Source organism: Colletotrichum truncatum, assembly GCF_014235925.2.
Source record: "Colletotrichum truncatum strain CMES1059 chromosome Unknown Contig_0004, whole genome shotgun sequence".
In the NCBI taxonomy this organism is placed as follows: domain Eukaryota; kingdom Fungi; phylum Ascomycota; class Sordariomycetes; order Glomerellales; family Glomerellaceae; genus Colletotrichum; species Colletotrichum truncatum.
Window position 1 is genome coordinate 2,075,114 of NW_027222401.1, and position 18,388 is coordinate 2,093,501.

At 50.9% G+C, this 18,388-nt stretch overlaps 5 protein-coding genes across 5 annotated transcripts; 1 reads left to right on the forward strand and 4 right to left on the reverse strand.

Moving 5' to 3' along the window:
• Positions 1–7,497: 7,497 nt before the first annotated feature.
• Positions 7,498–7,668, reverse strand: CTRU02_207358 (uncharacterized protein; the record flags this gene model as incomplete). Its single annotated transcript, XM_070204873.1, has 1 exon — positions 7,498–7,668. One exon carries the CDS (start codon positions 7,666–7,668, stop codon positions 7,498–7,500), a length of 171 nt encoding a protein of 56 aa, XP_070061406.1.
• Positions 7,669–9,846: 2,178 nt separating this feature from the next.
• CTRU02_207359 (uncharacterized protein) lies at positions 9,847–10,672 on the reverse strand (the record flags this gene model as incomplete). The annotated part of the gene is made up of 4 exons (XM_070204874.1): positions 9,847–9,860; positions 9,924–10,238; positions 10,392–10,590; positions 10,649–10,672. 4 exons carry the CDS (start codon positions 10,670–10,672, stop codon positions 9,847–9,849), a joined length of 552 nt encoding a protein of 183 aa, XP_070061407.1.
• Positions 10,673–12,474: 1,802 nt separating this feature from the next.
• Positions 12,475–14,334, reverse strand: CTRU02_207360 (uncharacterized protein; the record flags this gene model as incomplete). The annotated part of the gene is made up of 1 exon (XM_036719250.1): positions 12,475–14,334. One exon carries the CDS (start codon positions 14,332–14,334, stop codon positions 12,475–12,477), a length of 1,860 nt encoding a protein of 619 aa, XP_036588957.1.
• Positions 14,335–14,704: 370 nt separating this feature from the next.
• CTRU02_207361 (uncharacterized protein) lies at positions 14,705–16,113 on the forward strand (the record flags this gene model as incomplete). Its single annotated transcript, XM_036719249.2, has 2 exons — positions 14,705–15,401; positions 15,467–16,113. Coding segments are annotated over 2 exons (1,344 nt in total), but the record flags the coding sequence as incomplete, so codon positions are not given.
• Positions 16,114–17,919: 1,806 nt separating this feature from the next.
• On the reverse strand, positions 17,920–18,123 carry CTRU02_207362 (mannosyl-3-phosphoglycerate synthase; the record flags this gene model as incomplete). Its single annotated transcript, XM_070204875.1, has 1 exon — positions 17,920–18,123. One exon carries the CDS (start codon positions 18,121–18,123, stop codon positions 17,920–17,922), a length of 204 nt encoding a protein of 67 aa, XP_070061408.1.
• Between the last annotated feature and the right edge of the window lie 265 nt (positions 18,124–18,388).

Below are 18,388 nucleotides of genomic sequence, written 5' to 3' on the forward strand. Positions count from 1 at the left end.
ATGGGCAAACAGATGTTTTGTGGTTCTGTTTAATTCTTTCTGCCCGGGGGAAGAACACTTGATAAATTTCCTAAGAAGCGGATACTATTACTGACCTAATTCTGTACATTTGGCATAAAGTTGGACAAGGCACGGGGAGTGGAGGGAGGTAAACAGATATACAGCCAGACGGACAAGTGCTCATCTCCCCCGCTCGCCCAGAGATGCCTGGAGGCTAGCAGTAGATACGTGGGTGATGCACATACATACGCACGGCGACAGCGACAGCTACATTGCTGATTCCATGTCAGCGGCGTAGTAAAGTACCAACTGGGGCAAAGCGACTTTTGCTAGCGTGCCGCTTCCCCTTTGTGGCCCGTTGGTTCCTTGGACAGCGTTGCAGACATGGAAAAGACGCCAGCGTTGTGCGAGCGCGGGATCTTCCTCCACCTGCCCGGGGGTTGAAGTGGTGACTGACCATGGTACGGGCACCGACTGCTTCGACTAGACTGCATTCGTGCTGGATCAGAATTAGATGGGCTTGACAAGTTTTCCATCCCACCTGGCGATAAGGATTGGGTTGATATCTTCTTCCTCTTTCTCACCCCTCTCCACCTCCCGTATCCGGCGGCCCGAATTGTTCACTGTGCGATTGGGCGACTAAAAAAAGAAGAAAAAAATTTGCGGCGTTAGGAAAAAAAAAAAAAAAAAAACCACCAGTACCGCGTATAATGTCGGTCGACGGGGTTCCAAAGGGAAACCAATGGACCCAAGGAATGTTGATTACCAAACATCTGGCAGAACACGAAGGTGAGCCCAATTGCATGTTCCCCAATCCCCACCCACAGTTGTCACTGACTCTATGTGGCTTCTGCTGTCACTCCAGGCTGATTACGAGGGGGTGAGCCCGGTTTGCCAAGGAAAACGACAGTGCGGTACAGGTTAGTAGACTAGGGGCGTGTGTGTTGAAGTGTGTGATGCAATGCAGAAGCGGCGCTATGCACCGCAAGAGCCGGCCAAACAGGGCGGACGAGTCGGAAGATGGAAGGACCATGAAGAAAGTAAGAAATAAAGAAACAAGAGGGTTTACTGCGGCTAAACCTCTACCCAAATCATCGTAGGCGGCGCCAGCTAGAGGGGGAGGCATCCCACTAGCAAGCGTGAGAACCGACTCGGAGCCGCAGATCTGTCAGCAGCAAATAGCAGCGGCTTACCTACCAGGTACACCAAAATGTTGGGTTCTACCTCAAAACGGTGTAGCACAGCACCTCAGGGCAGGCCTGGCAGATCATCCTGCCGCGCTGTCCTGTCGTAAGTGAGTGTGTGTGTAGTGTACTGGCGTCGGCAACTCCCTTCTGGATTTGCTCACCTCTCTACCTTGCACCGGAGGTCCGAGCAACAGAACAGCACACTCTGGCGATACCAACGCCCGGAGGTCAGGGTCTGCTGTATGTCTCGTCTACAGTGGCTTGCTGGCATTTGACTTTGTTCAAGATAAGGTCATCCACGCCGGTTCGTCGTCAATGAGGCCGGGGTGCGGACATGTCCGCGGTTCTGTTTGACCATAGTCTGGTCTCAACCGACTGACTCTGCTTGACACTCAATGGAACATGCAGAGTCTTCCCCTCCCGATAGTTTTGCCAATGCGACACCAGCTTTTTTCTCGTGTCGCAGGCGGTTGGCGTGGTCAGGGGGTCGACAAGGAGGCCGTATTTCTTGCGTGGGGCGACATACAATCAAGACGTTCAAGCTGCGCGAGGGACACGTCAAGTCGGACTGCCCAGGTGGCTGAGTCTTCTTGTCTAGCGTGGAACCCCAAGCCCGTAACCTTCTGGTTGGATTCGACGTTGTGGGGCGGCGATGCTGGTTGGAAAGGCACTGGCTGCTTTGGTGCCAAATTGTGGGACCTCCATTAGTAGGTGTGTAGACTCACTCAGTGATCTTCCCCGTGTCAGTATCCATCAATACCGTCCAACAGTCAGGACAGGCTCAAAAGCAACCCACCTTAAGCGCTCGGTACGTACCGTCCGTCATACTCATGATTGGCATCCCGTCTAGGTTCGTGGCTGCACAGATGGAAAATCAACAAAGACGCACTTATGTCATGCCGGCCGGTAGATGGAACGGGACTGTTGAGAGCTCATGGCCCGAGAGGTCTCCGACACTTGGTAACGAACCGATGGGATAGGAAAGGATCAGTTAAGCTACACCCGAGAACAAATCATTCTAAATATGAGGTTCGAATTTTTGTTCAATTTACCATAATTAAGGCACTCAAGGTTTCCTTGGCAATATAGAGAATGTCCACTTGGCGGGATGGATATTAATTTCTTCAAACTGTCAGGGAGAAGCAACAGTAGCCTGCCAGAAGATAGATACGTAAAAACCTCCCATGATAACGTGCAATTAAGGCAGGCAGAAGTCGCCCATTTGTTTCCCCCTAAGGTATCCGTAAGGTTCCTTCCTGTCTTAGGGAGGAGGAAGTTACCACCTATGGTGGAGAAGTAGACCCCTCCGTTCTTGACCATGGGAAAGCAGTCACGGATTCGCAGCTACGTCCTCGCACTTGCTGCGTCTTACGTGATCTGTATCACCTATCATCTCAAGGGAGGGAATGGATGAACTGGGGAGATCTTGGCCTAAATGGCAGGACGACCTGAGAGAAGAAGGGAAACCCCCAAAAACATCAATGTGTCTTAAGTGAGCTTTCCCCCGTCCGAACGGGTAAACCTGTGACGAAACAATCACGATCAGGTAATTGTCGCGGACGTTCCAGCGTAGCTTCAGCGTTGGAGACCTTACTCGGATACATTGAGGCAATTGCCTATAATAATATTTCCTTCGTGTAACCTCGCCTTCCATCAACAAGCTCATCTCAGAAACTCTCCGATCACACCAGTGACACGGCATAAGCCGCCTTTGATACCTATTTGTAAGAACACTCCTCATCGGCTTTCTGCCGGCCTCCGGGAAGATGTAGTATTCCGGTCGCCTTCACCCCTGACACCCTGCCAGAGAGGCGTGCTGCCGTTCTTTCTTCGTAGCTTTTCCCCCTCTCCTTCTTGTCGACTGAAACACTATACAAGCTTCTACCGGAGTCACTTCCTACTCGATGCTTGCCGTCCCACTGTTCTACGGCCGCTTCCATGATTTTTTTTTTTGACAGAAGCATGAGCCGATGTCCGGCGCCAACGAGGGGAGCCACAGATTCCCGTAGACTAGTGTTTGCAACCTACCGACTTTTGGGGGCTTTCGTCAGTGGACCCAACCCCATCCCCAATCCCCATCCTACCTATCTACCGCCCGCTTCCATGCCCAGGCCCGGAAAACTGCCAAGGCTGCCACATAGATGCACATTAGGTGGATAATCAAGACCCAAAAGTCGGCCACAAACCTGCGACCGAGTCGATACTGTGACGAAAGCCAGAGATGACGGAAACCCCTCCAATCTTCTCCGTACAGACAAGCAGAGCAACGTATTGCTCATTATATCGGGGCCATACGCCATCGCTAATTGCATTCCTGCTCTTCTCTCCTGTTGGCACTAACCCAACCGTCTGCTACAGATAATAGTTGGACAGGATGCTGTTGCTAAGATACCAGGCCCCGTGGATCATGAGCCAAGACACAAATCATGTCCAATTCCCTCTTCCCAGACAACCCCACAACTCCGGAATATCGTCTCCTTATGACATTATCTCATCATCTTGGTCCACCCTCGGCTGGCGAACATGCGACTCTGTCCTTCCGGAGAAGGATCACTCACTAGATTAGCATCCTGCCTAAGTCCAGAATCAGAACTCGGCTGCATCAGCATTATTGGATCTTCGATCGTCCATCCCCCAATACCCATGTGTACCACTCACTTTAAGCCTGCTCCACCCCTTGCAATTCAAAAGTGGTGCCCCAAGTCGGCACCCTTGGGGCCTTCCCACATTCCCACATTCCCATATCGTTTTTTACTCCGAACATTGAGGAGCGCGAACAGCGATACTACCAACTCCAATTCCCAAACCGGGCGATGGAAACTCTTGTTGAATCATTACTACTGTTCTCTTCTTACCCACCAACATCTGGAATGCTGCCAAGGCGCGCCTTGGGTTGTGCAAGGTACGGTGCAGTTCGACGCTGCTCTGCTTAGATAGGGGAACCAATTGCCCTGCAGCGGACTGCAAAGCCTCCAGAAATGCTTCCACTGTTAACTGTTTTTGTTGTACCATCCACCAAGCAAGCTCGCAAACCAGGCTTTCATCACTCGCCCGGATCGGAATTACAGCGAGCAACAACTAGGTTAGACAGAAAAGTGAACCGGACCTGGGGCAAAAGGTCAATCAGCGCCCTGTTTGTCAACCCGACGAGCCCGGCTGGGGTATTGTAAATCCAAGTTCTCCGAAGTCCCCTGCATTAACTATTGCTGCATCTGGACACAAAGAACCTTGGTCGGCTCGGTTGTTGTTCTAGGTCAAGAACGTGACGGCCTGAGCCACGTTTGCTTCTTGCGTTGCTTTAAATCATCTCCTGATAGCAGGCTTTACATGCAGGCACCGAGGCTCAAAGCAGCAGCACTGGATATCGGCGTTTTTGCTCGCCCTTGTGCTGCTGCTGCATGACCTTGGAAGGGAAATTAGCAAAAGACCATCCAAGATGCCAAGTTGTGGTGTGGTGCTTGAGAAGGTGTGCCGCGAATCCCTGCAGAGTGCTGCCTTAGTACCAAACTTAGACACAGCTTGATATGACCCCTGGCGTGGCCCCTGGACTGCCATCCGCTGACACCTAGCAACAGAGCCTGGCCAAGCCACCCGTGTCCCTAGTAGCGACATTCAGCTGCTGTTGAATCCATGCCATAGACTGGTATTGCCATCAGAGAATCGTCATCCTGCATCGATAAAATCCTGTGCCACTCTTCGTCTAGACCCAAGCGGCGGTTGGGTCTGGTTTTTTTTTTTTTTTTTTTTTGAGAGACAGACAAGACGCTAAAGGTCGATGAGCACAACGATGAGCAGATTGAAATTCAGGGGCTCAGCTCAAGTCCACAGCTCCTTTTTTTTTTTTTTTTTTTTTTTTTAACACGTCTAAATCCTAAGCCCAACTCCCGTGGTAAGCCAAGGAATAGTCATTTGAATCTTGTTAATGTCCACGCAGCTTTCTTCTTCGCGACAAAAAGCTTCCCTTGAATCTTTCATGCCCACTGCCATTGGCATGCCCTCAGCATCGAGTCCTAACAGCTCAATGGTCTACAGGGTAACCAAGTATTCTTAAAAAAACATATAATCCAGAAAGCCCAGAACAATCTCCCTCCCTGCTTTCTCTCCACCTCTCCCGAAAGCAGCCCGCAAATAACGGGACGCGAACTCGTTTTTGAGAGGACGGGCCCCTGGTTCATCTTTATTTAAAAAGAATAAACGACCATGCTTCGCCGATGGATGACGCACTGGATGCTACCCAGTAGCAATGTACGTACCCTTTTCAAGGCAACCTACCGCGCCACAATCATGGATCCCAGTCTATATTACGGATTAGCTGTGCCCCTAAGATTTCTCAAGGTCCAAACACGGGCGGCTTCTTCGGAGACGACGCCACGAGCTACCTAGCCTAGACATGTGCATTCGCACCTTCAAATCAAAGCGGGGGCCGTTATCAAAAACCTGTTGGGTTGTTTGGATAGCAAGAAACGGCAGCAACGAGACATCGCGGGGGAGAGTGGCTGCGATCAGCGCCTCGTAGGCGGCCAACCGTTCAAGATATCGCAATACGAGTATAAACGTACGGGTTAGGTACAATGAGTGTCTTCCCGACACATGCGTTATGCCCTCCCACATAATAAGAATGTACGCCGCCTCCCCGGCCTGCACGGTATGTTCGGATCTACCTTCGCGCCGTACTTGGGTATTCCTCTCAGCATATTAAATAGCGCAAGAATGGCCCTTCGACCGTGGTCATTGGCCGGATGTCACATCACTCATTAATCTGTATTACAACACTCTGCAAGCCTGGATGGACATCAGATGATAAACAAAGACACCCACTCGCCTCCTGAGCTCTGCAGACCAGTAATGCCAGTTTCGCCGCACATCGCAAGCGCAAATGCAACCATGTCTCAAAGTCAATTACAGCTCGATGCCCAATTGGAAAAGAGTATTTTTTTAGCCTGCGATACCGGAACATCCCTCCGTAAAGCTCTCGTTGTAGTCTTAGACATCTCTGGGAGTTTCAGCGCCTCTTATGAGTCCAGCTTTTCCTGCCCAGTATCGCTCCTTCAACGATGGTTCGATAACTGCCGATAGCTAACTAGTATGGAGTAAATGACTGCAGCAGCCCGGCCTAGAGCTAGTGGATGTGCGATTCGGCTGTGTAAAGAGGAGGTCTCCATGGATGATCTGCAAATCTGCACAGCAACTGTTGTCCAATCCGCACGCAACCGTCCAACAAAGCATATATGAATAGTGCATGACATCCCTGCTCCAGTGCGCTAATGTGGGGAGTCCAAGAATGCTTGCTTCAAAGCTCGGGTTCTTTTTATGGAAAATGTAGGGTATGACAACGTGTTTGGTCCGTCTTTCGATTTCGAGTTCAAGTTGCTGAAGTTGTCCGCTGGGATCCGACAGACGATCTGGTTCCCCTTGCCGGTGTACGGACAAGCGTATCAGCCACACGGAACCTGGGGTAGGGCCGACGCGTTCCAAAATATCAGTGAGGCTGGTTCGAAGGAGCATCGTCGTCAATCTGTGGTTCCCAATAAGATGGTTTAGATCCGACCAGGACGGCCCAAATTCTCCGGACAGCGGGTACCTTGTTCTCGACGGAGTTTTGTGTTTGAGTCGCAACACCTTTAGCGAGAAGCCGTTATGCGAGAAAACCAATCCCTGGGCCGGGCTCAAACATCCGCAGATGTCCTACCCTGTACCGCACCGTCTTCTTGAGCCCCCAAAGGTGACGTCTTAAAGCAGGTACCAGGCAGGGAGCTTTGACAACTTGCCTCTTTCCACCACACCGTAACAATGACCACGCTAACATGGCACGGCGTACCAGTGATTCGGCTCATTGCGGATTCGGCTTCATTGGTTATCGTTGGTCCCGGTTATAATTGCTCAGTGGGAGTGATCCTAGGGCGGTGTCTGCTGACCACATCGCCCATGGTAGCAAGATATCGACGACCTCTAACCTTGTGAGCTCTGCCGTTCTTCGAAGCAAATGAGGTTGCGAGGCGCAACTTGCTTGGTTGTGGACCGAGGATCCCGTACGCGCCACGTTTCCAGGACGAAGCATGTAAGCTCTGAACCATGGAACGAGGGGCGCTGCTGTATGTCACCCGCAGCACTCTAACGTCACTGATGATTTTGTCTTCAGCGTACACCGCTTGGTCAAGACATCGTGATCACCGTCAGAAGCGCGGTTCCATGAGCCTACTGCCCCTGTTGGGGTGCGGAGGTGGCTCCGATTCGGCCGCTTCCTTAGATATTCGGGAAAATCATCAATAGCAATGTCGGCTGCGTCCCTTCGGACATTATGGGAGTTGTTTCAAACTTGAGCCACAGTCGACAGCCGCCTATCGGGTAGTTGATACGTTGCTTGTTGCCTGACACCAGCCTGCTTTAACCGGGGTCTCCTCTCGGCAGCCATGGTGCCCCGTTGCTCATCTCGGGCCAGCCAAAGTTTTGAGTATGCCGGATGTTGAGAGAATCCAGGCATTGACGATGTCTTCCTTCTGGGTGGCAATGCGTCGAATCATGTCTGGCCGTGGTCATGAGATTCCTTCAGTCTTGCCGTCTCATGAATCGTTCAGGCTCTACCAGACTAGTAAAAATCTCGTCCACTCAAATCCCGTTACGTCGCCACGAGCCTAGTCATTTCCCAATAAGCAAAGAGAAGGTGGCTGCAGACAGACGGGAACGACACTTTCCTTTGGAATATGCCCCCTCCCGCAACTCCAAGGAGCAGCCAGTGGTTGAATCCAGCCAGCTTCATCCTGTTGCTTCTTTCCCCTTATCTTTCAGCCTGCTTCAGATTCTTCCTTTTGTAACCTTCTTTTCTCTACTCAGCACTTCGTTGCTTTTTGTCGCCGATCTCGTGGCAGGTTGGTAAGCTGGCTTCAACATGAGCCTAGGTCTATCAGCCCAACTTGTTGGGCGCAGCCTTAGCTCCAATTACCCGTCTACCGCATAATCCAGTGCCAAAAATGAAGGCACGAATAGTAGATTTAAAACTCTTAAAACACCATCTCATGTTCTGCTAGCGCTTGCGGGATCTACTGATGTAAAGTCCGCTCGGACGGCGAGGGTGTTCTTTCCGACGAGGCTAGCCTGTGCGTCAGCAGCTGCCATCTCATCCTGATATCTGCTCTGATCGCCTCCGTGCGAAGGGGCTTGTCGTGGCAAGATGTGAATATGCGCCTGGCAAAGTTGCCGTACGTGTTGCCGCTGTCGGCACCGCATGTCTGTAGATTGTGTATCGTGTGTCTGCACGCCTGTCTCTGCACATTCGGTCAGTTCCGAGAGTCTGGATCTCTTGACCTCTTAGAATCCGGTCACATGTGCTCTACTCAGAAACATAGTCTGAACCCGCATCTCGGTTTCTTGGTCTTGTGGTGCTTGCCTAAATAGTATCTTTTAGCCACTCGGAATCGTCCTCGACTCCTGACTCAATACACCCGGCGCTCAGTGGGAGTGTTCTGTTCCAACCGCAAGTCTTAGACATCGCGACAAGTTCTCCACCTGTGTCCGCTGGACGTGGCTTATCGGTGTTTCGCTTGGCCCGTAGATGCAGAAAAGAAAAAAAGTCCCCAAGACAGTTTCGCGCCTTCGTCATTTCTTCTGTGAAATATGTGTCAAGATGGATGGATTCTTGGTTTGGCCAGGTATAAATACGCAGTTCTCATAGACAGGGCTCTCCACCGAGGCGTTGTGCGACCATAGTGACGAAGTTGAAGCTACGTCTGTATCGGCGACTCGATAAGCGTGCGACATGGCCCAGCGGGCTTGTTTGTGTATCTGGTAATTGGGCGCCGGGAGAATCTCCGTCTTTGGTTTGCTGCAGGAATAGGGGTGTTATTATAGCAGGTTTACAAGGCTATTCGGCTTCGAGACTACATATGGGATGGTGGCGGCGTGAGCCTACCGAGTGGCAACGACTTCACAAACCGTACATGGACGTCATGATGCGGCTCTTGTGTCATTGACGGTACCAAGAGGAGGCGGCGGTTGTTCTGTGTGTGTGTTGCGGGTAAGGGCGTTGGCGATTGTATTAATCGGAGACTTGAAAATGATGATGGCGGCAGCAGCGGCATTGATTCTTGCGTCTTGACCACGGTAAACTCGCATTTATTTGCCCAAACGGAACAACCCTGACCCGGCTACTTATGATGAGAACTTCGGTCGAGACGTTTGGTAATCACGGCTCGCTGAACCTAATCTGAGGAGCATCAACTATTGTAAGGGTTCTACTTAGGTATGTAAGATGTGTGACGTTATATGGTACGCCGAAATCAACACGTTGAACGTGTAATACACAAATGGTCGGGTGCGACAAGCTAGAACTGACCCAATTACAGCCTCTCTCACTTGAGATATAACATTAAACATCTCTTTGGATACAGGTACTAGAAGCCTGTTAAGTGAATAGAAACTTTTCTCCGAGTATGTAAACGAAAGAAACAGCTTGTTTGCTAGAAGTAGTGCGGCTCATCGTTCAAGTCATTTGCCCATGTCTGTATGTGTAAACATTTGTTCCACTGCGAGAGTGTTATCAACATTATATATCATTGTGAAGGCCACTTCCACTTCCTCTTCCGCTAACTCTGAAATTCTGATATGGATATCACTTTCTAAAGGGAAGGAACTTAAGCCGGGGAGGCAGTACACTTACAACAGCTTACAGGATATGGACTAGAATAGGATGCATTGTTTTTGATGGACACCCTGATACCCCATTTGATTCCTCTTCCTCACTAGGTGAAGGTGAGTTGACATCGTTAGAACCCTCCAGGAGACTAGCGGCCCATTTCTCGGGGGTATCAGCGATCTTGGTAGCCTTGATCATCTTTGTGAGATCTTCGACAGCGTTCGGTTGCTGTTCCTTGAGAAATTGCATGGCGACGAGGGCGTCTCCGGGGTTGAATCCGCCTGCGTCAACTCGGTCCAGTGACTGGTACATACCGTCCAGCACTCGGATCGGCTGTGGTTCTTTCGTTAAATCCACGACAGTACGGTCGGCGAATCTAACGCTCTTGACGGTGCTGCCACCCTGATTTCCGAGGGGGTTAGCTGGGTTCTGCCTCGGGGCGCGAGGGGTGGTGAAACGCCCATGACGATCTCATTAGCTTATATCGTCCTTAGTCTCTGGTTCGGAGAGGATATCGTTGTCTGTAAGCTCGTCGTCCGAGTCTTCTGAATGGGGAACGATCGCTGGGGACCAACGTCTGGCGCAGACAGGCCGATTGTAAAGGAAAGGGGCTGTCTGGGCTTTCGCGGCGAACGGCGGCTGGGGATTGCTGAAGAAAACACGCTTCGCGTAGTTGTCGTCGTCGGTGACCTCGAAGCGGTCCTTATCCCAGAAGAATGTGCGGCGGGAGTTGTCTCGGGTGGGCTCGTACCCTTTATCGCGTGCATTACCAGGCTATGAGACTGTTACGTGCTTAAACCTACGTATGATCTGTTTTATAGGTGTCTGTTACTTCCACTATTTTTGTTGTCTGCATATTCGTTCGGTGTTGCCGGTCCAAAATAATATCAAGGAATAACCAAGGAACATTAGGCCGTCAGCCCAGGTGAGGGAATCCACCCAGAGACTAACAATACATCCGACCATCTCACACATGTATGCTTATATGAACACTAGACAATGAATGAGGCCTCGAAATCTTTCCGCTCAGAGCCTCTTATCAAGCTTCGTCGGCGACTTAAAGCAGGCAGCAGAAGCATCTCAATGAACCCCAGTGTGAAGTCCCGTACAACAAGAAACTCCGGAAATGTATGAAGTTGGCCGATTCAGTATCATTTCTTTTGTAAAAAGACAAGGCTGATGCGAGGGCACTGAGCTTTCACGACAGCTAGAACGTAGAGCTCGGCGACCAGAGCTCCAGTCGTCTCCAGGCTGTCCACGCCGCCTGAACGTATTCATTATGGGAATTGCAGGATTTTCAATAGCCCCTCCTTAAAAAGGTTCAAGAAGAATATATCCACATGTGTTTCTGACTCGATGAGTTTTGAAAACAATGACATTTCCGGTCGATCTTGGTCTTTCACAACAGCTAGGCTTGGTTAACAAGGAGCGGACTTTTCACGGTATTCATTCTTGAAACAGCTGTAGAGTATTGACGTGTCATACACATGAGTATCATGACCAGGTTTGCTCGCATCCGAGCAGAATAAACCGAGGCTCACGGCCGAGCTAAGCAGTACCTCAATATACCACCTATCTTGTGCAAAAGACCACATACGACCATACTCACGGGAGAACTTGGGATCCCGGCCGCTCTCCTATATATAAGCCAGTGAGTGCCCGGCTCATCTAGAAGAGCGGGTTTCCCCCCGTTGAATTAGTAGGCCAAACGGTAGCCCGGCTGCGCCCCCGCCCCTCTCACGCCCCCACCATCTTTCTCCCAGGCCTTCTCGACATCGCTTCGCTGACGCCTTTTTTTGCATCGCTGCTACTTCGTCATGCTCCACATCCAGCGAGGCATGGTTCGGCATGGTTCAGTATGGAAAGAAGGGGGGGCAGCGCTGGGCCACCGCGCCTCTGCGTACCTTCTCTGTCCCTAGAACGCCGAGGTATGTAGCCAAGCCCTCGATTGCTGTCTATACAGATCCTGGCCCAAGTGGGAACATCCCGCAAATAAGTGACAATCACGCGAACGGACGGCAAGTGGACGTGATTATGACAAGCGCGATCGGAAGACCTGGACAAGGACAGGTGACTGGCAGGGAACGTGAGAGCTCCCATGATATGTAGTACTGCTTGAGCAGATTCCTACGCACGCGTCTTTACTTCCGTCCACTTTCTGCGTGCGCAGCTAGTTTACGAGGAATGTGTGGGAAAGGTTCGCGGGAGCAGCCTCACACGTAGCCGCTTATGCAACGCGAATATGACAGGCTGTTTGGTCAGGACTGCCATCCCTAAAGCGTTATACCGACCCTGACAGAATCCACACGGAAGCAGATTTCACCTCCAGCTGCGGTTTTGGTTCGGGTTAAAGCAACTACAGAGCAGGCTACACATTCAATACACATTTGGAGCTACTACATTATGACCAGCGCCAGTCCTGATCCTTGTCCTGGCACCAATCTCGACTCTCGTTCTAGCTCTGGCCCTGACTTTGATACTTACAGGAGAGCCAACACGCTTCAAACGAGGATCAGGCCACTTAAGTTGCGGTGGTCGCCATTTGATGTACTGGGATGTTGTCTAGAAATGTAGCTCGACACTTTCGACCCTTTCGTCCTTTCACTTCTTTTTTTCCTTGGATGACTATGCCACGACGAGTCTGACTGAAGTCACTGTCTAGGGCAAGTCATCGAATTCCTTGACAAACGGCTTTCTTGGTGTTGGTGGTGTCCCTTGACGCCGATTCACAGCCTCGCGATGAGAGTACATGGGACCTGGAAGCATGGTTTTTCTCGCCTCGTCCGTGGCGCTTAAGTAGGTACTCCACGCCGCCATTTGCTGCTGCATGTGGTCGTTGAAGAACCCACCCATTTCAAACTCCTCCTCAAAACTGTACATGCTGTCGGACCTTCTCTCGGCGTTGCACTCAAGCATCTCGGGCATCTCTGCATCTCCGGACGGCTCCTTATCCCACCGGAGAAATCTCGGAGTCCAGATACCATCTGGGGGAATCCCTTCGATCAAGCTTACATGCTTTACTCCAATGTCAATGCCGGCAGCCTTCGCGCGTTTCTCGATATCATTTCTGTACCATGGATTCGGGCTCTGGCAGGCCGCATTCCATTGCGAACGAGAAGGCAGGACCTGTAGTTCGTCGAAAAGACTGCGGTAGTTACACACGATGCAAGCAATGGCACATTGATGTTTTAGGTCGGGACGTCGCCAGGCCAGCTCCCTCACAGTATCTTCATGTGGCCGCTGTGGCCACCAGAACATCTCTGGCAGTATTTCCCCATCAGTCTCAGGCGTTATGCGCGACAAATCATTGTTCATGATGAAGCGAGCATTGATGGCTTTTCTGAAGAACTCGACACCGTCTTGGTCAAACAAATCCTCCACGCAGGTATCAAGCCACCTGGCGAAAGCGGTGTGATGCTGAGCGCCGCGCATGACGGCGGAGATTTCTCCATTGACATACTTGGGGCGTCGCAGCCGCGCATAACGATCGATATTACCATCCCAAGCGGCAGCAAGAATGAGTATGTCCTTATTTATGTTGGGTAGGTCTCTCGGCAGTGGCGCGTAAAGCAAGCCAGCGAACTTGTCGTCGATTCGACTGGAGCCAAGTTTTGGAGACCATTTGGTGCTGATATGCCCATCTTCTTGAATGTCGAAGTAATGCTCGTAATATTCATTCGCTTCTTCGTCCCCAAGAGTTCGGTGAAAATCAAGAGACGAACGGACAGCTGTGTCGCAATTGAGGAATGCCCCGGCTGTTGGGCTCTCGAGGTGAACCAGTCGCCTGTAGTCGTCCATCACCGCATACTTGACTTGATTTCCCATGATTGACTCGAATATCGCAGTAGAATTGTTGTCCCTAGCCTCTTCCGCGATGGAAACGTCCGGTAAGAGGTTAAGTTCATGGTATAATTGAGTATAACCAGCGACAGCACAGGCGCGCCCGACATGGTAGCGCATATCGGGATACCGGTGGGCGAGCTCTCGATAGGTCCCTTCAGTCGCGAGGTCAGGATGCCAAATGCAATACGGCTTGGTGTTTTCGGAAACCATCTCGGGTATGGTGTTACTCATGATGAGGCGGGCGTTGCGTGCTCTCGAGAATACTTCGCCGTTCCGGCGAGAGCTAGAGCAAAGCTGAGCCACCTCGATGGACTTGGCGAACTCGACATGATGGCGGATGCCTTTGACAGCGCAGCGGACTCTGTCATCTGTCGGCCAGACACCCCCATGTAACTCGTCAGGCAGATGTTTTCCTTCAATAGCAGCGGCAAGGTCCTTTATCTTCTGAATCGAATCACTAAGATACTCCGGGACGAATGAATCTGTACGCTCGTTCCTGAGTGCTCTTGGATCTGGGGACAACAATTGGCTAGAGTCGATGGTGCGTGCAGATAACTGCTGCGGCGGGCGAGCTGAGGCGCGTTTTGCGGTAGACTGGAGCAGTCTCCGGGGATGGCGGCAAACCGAAGCAGATATGCGGCCTAGGGGCAGGGAACAGCGGTATTTAAGACGCATCGCTTCCGAGATGTATGTGAAGGAAGATGCACAGATGTAAGAGCAGCCGTGAAAAGAAGATTAAGAAGTAAAGCAGCTTCGTTGGTGTGAACGGAGTTGAAGGAAGTAACGATTATTCTGGTATCCAGCTTGAGACCAGGATTCTGGTAAGGGTGCTCCAGAACCCAAGTCTTTTCTGCAGCCAAATATAATTAATTAAGCTTCCCAATTAGTCTTGGGTGTGCTAGGGGCGGCGGCGGCATCCCTGCCGACCTCTGGACTAATGATCCTGGACAAACGTGCCAGAACCAACAGCATTTGAGGTTGTATTATTTCAGCAGGTGGATTTTCTGGCGCAATTCACTTTGAGTAGTTACATACAAAGTCAGACCATGAATTGCCTGGGCTCATCGATGGCCAGCATTTTCGAAGCACGGGTTTCCATGTATCTAATTTTAATGCGGTATTTTCATTTCTTAGGTACAGAGAGAGGAGGAGAAGCAATCAAGGTTATGTATCTGCCGTCGTTGCTGAAGATGCCCTATCTTACATCTACTTTGACAACCGAGAATTCCTCGCTAATGCCTCAAATGTGGCTCAACTTTCGTGGACAGAGGTCGAGGCGGCCTTCGGGCACCCGACTCACACAGACAGTACAAGCTATGCCGGATATGACTGGACAAAGCCCTTCCCCGGCTCTGCGGTTGACGGCTTTAGTGCGCACTTACGCATCGCGAACGATGTGCCGTGGCCGGAGACGTTCGTGAAGAATCAGTCCACAGAAGCCTCTGCTATTACGTTCGGTATCCCAGATGGCATGATGGACACCACTCAAGGCCTCCCAAAGGCCATGGATCCTTCTTGGTACATTTGTCAACACTTCTTTGTCGGCGCTCGTCCGGATCCCACCCAGCCCATTGACCATAGCTGTGGGTTCCTGCTGGCTGACTGCAAGGCTGATCTCGAAGCCAGCCTCACCGGACGTTGGTTCCAGGAAGACCCTGATATTGCATGCTCTGCTTTCGCGCTCGATGCGGTCCCTGAGGCATGTCAAGGTGCTCTCGGTCTGGTGAGGGCGGATGTTCTCGGTAAGGAAGCATCCCATCCTTTTGCTCCACGCCGCTTTTCTAACTGTGGTGGTTCACCCATTCAGCTTGGGGCTCAGATGCTCTGGAAGATTCTTTCACTGCGAAATATCTCACCGTCGACCAAGTCAGCGAGGCGTCGTGGATGGTCGGAACAGGTTCTGTAGACACAGGCAACGTCACCGCGTACTATGAGGCGTCTAACCGCACCTTCATTATTGGTACCGTGTTCGGATACAGCTCCGATGTTGCCGAAGCACAGAGACAAACCCCCAAGCTCTCTCTCGCTTGCCTCCGGCCTGAGCGGGTTCCGCAACCAGCAGCCACCGGCAGAGCAACTGCATCGACGACGGCTGTCTCCTCAACCGCAACGGAAGCAGGGGCGGTCATCACCGAAGCACCCACTGCCACTACTACAACGGCTAGTCCATATACCACCACTGTAGCAGGCCCTGTATGCATCTCGGGTACGGCATCGCCAAACCGGCCCGGTGGAAACTTCACGGACCTATGCGAGTTTAGCTGCACCTACGGATTCTGTCCCCCAACGGCATGCCAGTGTCTTGAATATTCCGAGACGGCTAAGATCGCTCCGGCCCTCACTGGCGAGGATGGATATCCTCTCGACGGCGTCATCGACGACGATTACCAGCACCTTTGCAGCTTTGCTTGTAGTCATGGAACCTGTCCTCAGGCAGTGTGTACCCACTGCTGAGTAGTTAAGCCGGGGACCCTTTGGACTCATAAGACAGTAACTCGTTCCGAATGTTGGCACGTCTTCCGTTGGATTGCGCACGGTCTATAGCGAGACGCATGCTTGTTCTCATGTATTTTATCGAAGCTATGAAAGTAATCGAGAAAATACCATTCAAGAGTTGGCAAGAAGACTGCAAGGCCAGTGGGCTGTGAAGGCCTACTTGCAATGCAGTGGAATTCGAATGCCTTCGTTCCAAACACGTTCATATGCGAAGGTGAGAGCAAGCGCATTTGGATTTCGACCCACGATGCCTCATGGGGGTGCCTTACGATTGACGGCCATTCGTTTGTTTACGAAACCTACACCAGACAGCATGCAGAGTTCCTTTTCCGCGCTTTGGCGCGCTATCTATCCTTTTTCTGTGTCAGGCGATCAGGAGGGCAATAGAATTGAATTGAACACACGTCTTCAGCAAAGGCTTACCCCATCTCGCTTTTTTTTTTTCCTATTCACCACATCTTTAACTGAAGGCTAAGTAAGATGGGGAGAAACTTAAACGCACATAGTAAGATCATTCTATCGATCTCAACGGCTTAGCATCGAGGCTTCTCATCCTGCCAGTTGAGTTCTTATGAAAATAAGTCCATGGAGAGCATCATGAGTTTCTGAACTAATCTAAAAAGGAGAATGGCTTAAACGTAGATAAAGGAGGCCCACTGGTGGCTGATATCTATGGTCGAAGACAACGCTCGATAAAACGTGAAAAATCATCAAACGATCACGCCGGTCCACTGTCCTCTCAACAATTAAAACCTCACCTAGCAGCCGTACAAACCAGCCCATATTGCCATATTGCTAGGACTCACAGCCTCCTTCGTCAAAGAGTCACGAAAGAGATTCAAGTCGAACTCCTCAATGGCGGACTATACCCGCTCCATAGGCGGCATCTCATCACAATGCTCCCCTCACCTTTCTTAACAGCCCCTCGCCGTGCATCCATCATTCGCAAATCTCTCTTCATCAACGGCGAGATTATCGGTGAGTAGTACAGCAAATTGGGACCCTGATAGTGCATATCAACCACATGGTCATCGCCATTAATGTCACGTAGGTGCGGGTTTCGCGTCTCATATGGTAGATCTCCACCGTACCTGAGCCCGTCGCCGACTGCTCTTCCACATCGCCGAATTGTTCAAAGAGGTATATGAATTCGTACGGCTCAACACCAAAGCTGCCCGCCATTCTCACCTCCTTGGTCAGCGACATGGTCATGGCATGCTAGCCAGCGCTGTCGGTGGCAATAATTTCCGTTTTCTCGTCAGAACGTTCACGTAGTAACTTATTTAGCCACTTGTTTATAACCCGTGAGCATCATCCTATGCCCTTAAACACGGAACGGCTGCAACAAGCTTCCGGTTTTGATTACCGTGAGATCCTCACTATAGCATCCTCGGACTTGGCTTGGTGAAGCCATGCTGCGTAAGAGTTATAGTACTCGAGGACGGAGCCGGGTATATAGTTGTTAGCGTCTATAAATCCGAGGTACTCATAGCCCTCCACCACCGCTATGGCTGTGCCCATGAGCATACCGTCCCTCTTGCCGTTGTGAATGAGACTATCGGCGCCGTCCAGGTCTAAAGCTCCTGCGGCGCTGAAAACTTTGGCAGCGCTGGAATTCTTCCGGTGTATGGCAATAGCACGCCTGCCTGTGTCCTTTTAGCGCTTTTAGAAGTTATGGAGAAGCTGAACTTCTGTGGCGAACCTGTCCTCTGAGGAGCGACTATTGTTTGATCAAGGAGTCATGAGGAACACACCGGTGAATATTTAGTCGATGATCTTGTATTCCTCGTTTATGCAGAGGATGATCATGGCCATTTGTGCCTCAACATCGAATAGCTCGCCCTTGGAGACTGTTGAGCTGGTAGATGTGTTGTGGTCAGATCTGGCATCTAGCTCGACAACACGTTGTAGTTCGTGTATCCGTACGGAGCCGAATTGCTCAAAGTAAATTGCAGATTTAGGTCTCATGGTGGCTACGATAGATGGCGAAACAGTTGCCCATCGTCTAAAACGGAAGGAGTCAGATTTTCCATCATCCATCTCATCCGTTTCGAGGAGCGACGACCTCTAGTTTAGGGTGTCAAAACCATCACGACAAAATCGGTATGCGCATCATCTATAAAATAATAGTGAGGGCCGGATTAGTAGTTGGGTCGGTGACGACCAGCGAATACCTGGTGTTGTATGTTTTTGATGACCATTATTATCCTTTTGTATCGTAGCCCAAGGTTTC